The following is a 3,561-nucleotide window of genomic DNA, read 5'->3' on the forward strand; positions in this document are numbered from 1 at the left end:
TTTTGTTCTGTAATAAATAAAAATTGTAATTGTTGGCAAATTGCTGTGGTACAAGAGGAACAAAACACATCGAATCGTGTTCTTATTGGAAAATAATCTTCAGGGTGGTGACACCAACTCTGTTTCAGGTCAGACTGCAGCACACTACTCCATTGTTGATTGTTTATTATAACGTCACACCTCAAAGGGTTTTATTACTTACATATTTTGTATTTCTGGATATTTAACTAATCATCAGCATGTTACCATTGCCTGAATATTCTTAAAGCACAAAAAAGTGACAATTTTTCTCTTTACAAGATCCCATAATACTGATATTACACTGTTATGCATTGAGTGAATGATTATCTTAATCACATAAAACACTGCTTCAGTAATACAGTATGTCAATTAAAGAGATTAATTAACAATCAGAAACAGATGAATTCATTTATACTTTGTTCCTTCATTCCCAGTCATGTGCCAATGAACACTGATGTATTATGAAATTATAAAATGCAAGTCTGCTCATGTGTTAATGCAGTACTCCAATCTATAGCAGTAAAAGCTGAACTATTTATCTTTACAGCGTAATTACAAGGAACTTGGTCAGGTTAGCTTGTGGTGTGTGGTGTGTGTGTGTGTGTGTGTGTGTGTGTGTGGGTGGGTGAGAGTGATATAACTGCACTTTGCTCTTTACAGAGACTCATGCACATTTACTGCTAGCTCACTGAAGTCAGACAGTCAGTGAAGAGCACAAAGCCATCATGTCGCACCTAAGGAGCGTCCTCGCTTGTCTACTGATGCTCGTCTCGATTTGCCAGGCAAACACTGGTAAGACAACTCATCTTTTATTCATTTTGTCTGCTTTATATTATATTTTATGGTTTTGCGGTTTCCCGAGTGGCTCTGATCATATATTTTTCATGTAAGTTATACCACAGCAATTTCCCAATGATTATAAATTATACTTAGGAAGGAACGACGTTATACTTTTTTTTATCCTTTTATAGTTACATTTAATATTGTGGACCATGTGCAAGACAAGTTAGTTCCTGTTATCATTTACGTTACCGCTGTACCTCTGACTGTTTCAAAGCACTGACACTGGAGACACCTTCCAAAAATGTTTAATGTACATAAAACTCCTTCAATAAAACTTCACCATATCAGTGATTACACATGTATTTTTTATGTGGAGCGTCCATCACACAAGTCCCTGAGAATGAGCTGTAACTATAGAAACTGTAACGTATTAGAATGAGCGCATTAATATGAATCGTTCTGACCAATCAATAAGAGAGATTATGGTATAAGTTTCAATGAGTTGCCAGACAGCTGTATGATAGTCATTAAGTTAAACATCTTGTCATGCATGTGAACCTCAGGTGGTCTGAGGACCAGCACCAGCACTCAGGGGAGAGGCTTGCTGACCAACGCGCTTGTGGGATTGGGGGCGATGGCCGGCTTCCTCTTCATCGTCTTCGTCATCCTCATTGTGAAAAGGCTCTTTTTCAAGAAAGTCAAGTGAGTATACATCATTAGCCTGAAATGTTTTTTTTTTTTTTTTTACATTTACCTCTATTCATTAGGCAGATTACAAATTACAAGCAAGAGTGATACAAATGCTGAAGAACTGCACTCTTAAAGGGTTCTTTACGAGTTCATTGGATAAAGAAGCATTCTTATTTCCCTTAAAAGGTTCTAGTTTGAAACCTTTCTAGGGGAAACTGTCCGTGGTATGGTTTACCCAGTATTTTAATGTTTCCCCAAAGGAAGAACCAAAGACAAGGTTCTAAAACAGAGACAAAAAAGAGACTCTGGTGAGAGAACAACTGTTCATAGCTGCTATAACGCAAGTGATAACACGAACTAACTTGTCTTCCGGACGTTCCTTAAAAGTAAATGTAGCTACAAACGATAAAAGCACGATGTGCTGTTCATTAATACATTAGAAAATGTAACTATTGGCAAGTCACTGTGGTTTAAAAGGAAATTACACACATGCGGGTGTGCTGATACAGGAAAAAAAATCCACTTTGGAGTAGTAACCGCTTCATGTCATGTTGTATCACACCACCATCCACTGCATGCCATGCAGTATTTCATTCCTTATTAAAGCATCCACATTAAGAACATAAGAAATGCCTTCATTAGCAGAGCAACAAAATACCAACCAGTAGACATCTTGTCATTATACTAGTCGCTCGTAGAACAAACTGGATGTATAAGAAAACTTTTTTTTAAAAAAAAGAGAGAAAAAAGGAATAAAATGAAAGTACATCATAATTTGTATATCTGAATAGGAAATTCTGCCAAATTTTCTAAATGCAAAAGACAAACAGAGTAGAAAAGAAAAGAGCTCTCGACCTGTACAGCTTCCAGGTTAGTCTCTAATTAAAGATATTTACAAATGTATAGAGTACACATGAACTCGACTTTTTCTAAAAAAAAAAAAAAAAAAAAAAAAAAACACACCCCATCTCTATGATGATGGTTTTTTTTTTTTTAGATTTCGAGGAACCATATTACGATGATTAATTTCCAAATGGCCAAGCTGTTCTTATGAAGCTTTTATGGCCTTTTAAGAGATATGATGTTATCTTTGCACATGTTCAGACGCCGTCCCAAGGTCTCACACAGGCACCAAATCACGTCTATAACACACGTGTATCACTCTGGCCAAAGCACGCTGATTAACTCAATGATTAACCAGCCTCCAAGGTTCCAGTTTTGTTAGAGCATGAGTGAAGCCTTGCCAATTTCTGATCCATAGTTATTGTTGATTCCCGAGACATGTCTAATTCGAGTGATGTTTTGGTCATCAGGGATGAAAAGCAGCCTGACCCTGAGGTCTGTGGAGCATATGAAAACAAAGCTCTCGAGGTGGAGACACCAGAAGACACCAAAACCACCAACCTGTAATTTTAGGAGGAGAACACACACAGACCTCAGAGCGTTTCATTACACCGTCTAGCTGATGTCTAATGTGAACTTTGTGCAAACACTGTAAAGTACAAGGTTGTTGCTTGAAAGGATGATTTAAAATTGATTCATTCTTTTATACAAAGTGAGTTTCAGTGACTTCCCGTCCATGTATACAGATGAACAATTGAAGATTAGCGGTCTTACTCAAGCGTCTAACACTGCGGTTCTCAAACATTTTGGGCAAATGATCCCAAATGGACATTATACATTTTCTGTGACCCCAAGCCTTGACCACCCTACATTATTTCCTATTCTGGATTTAAAAATTAAGACTATTGTAACATTTGAACATTTTATCATTTGTCAGTAACAAAGGTGTGAAACGTACACATTTATGCTATGATTATTATGTCACACTTGTAAATCCACATTCAATAAAAGTTTCTGCCTATTTTTGTGGTCATTTTCTGGACTTCTGTTGTTCCACTGAGTCAGAGTCACTTGATGTTGATGGAGAAATTTGTTCATTTTATCATATTACTGAACTCCTAGACTAGTGCAGCATATCAGAATAGCGGAAAAGACTAAAATCACGCATACATGCTTCATTTAAATGCGTGCAATGTGAATAGTAGCACACAAAGTCTTCATAGT

At 36.8% G+C, this 3,561-nt stretch overlaps 1 protein-coding gene across 1 annotated transcript; it reads left to right on the plus strand.

Moving 5' to 3' along the window:
* The first annotated feature begins 666 nt into the window (after nucleotides 1-666).
* Nucleotides 667-3,359, plus strand: smim24 (small integral membrane protein 24). Its single transcript, XM_034306950.2, has 3 exons — nucleotides 667-813; nucleotides 1,368-1,506; nucleotides 2,808-3,359. Exons 1-3 carry the CDS (start codon nucleotides 747-749, stop codon nucleotides 2,902-2,904), a joined length of 303 nt encoding a protein of 100 aa, XP_034162841.1. The 5' UTR covers nucleotides 667-746; the 3' UTR covers nucleotides 2,905-3,359.
* Nucleotides 3,360-3,561: the final 202 nt, after the last annotated feature.

This window comes from Pangasianodon hypophthalmus, chromosome 8 (assembly GCF_027358585.1).
Source record: "Pangasianodon hypophthalmus isolate fPanHyp1 chromosome 8, fPanHyp1.pri, whole genome shotgun sequence".
Classification (NCBI taxonomy): Eukaryota; Metazoa; Chordata; class Actinopteri; order Siluriformes; family Pangasiidae; genus Pangasianodon; species Pangasianodon hypophthalmus.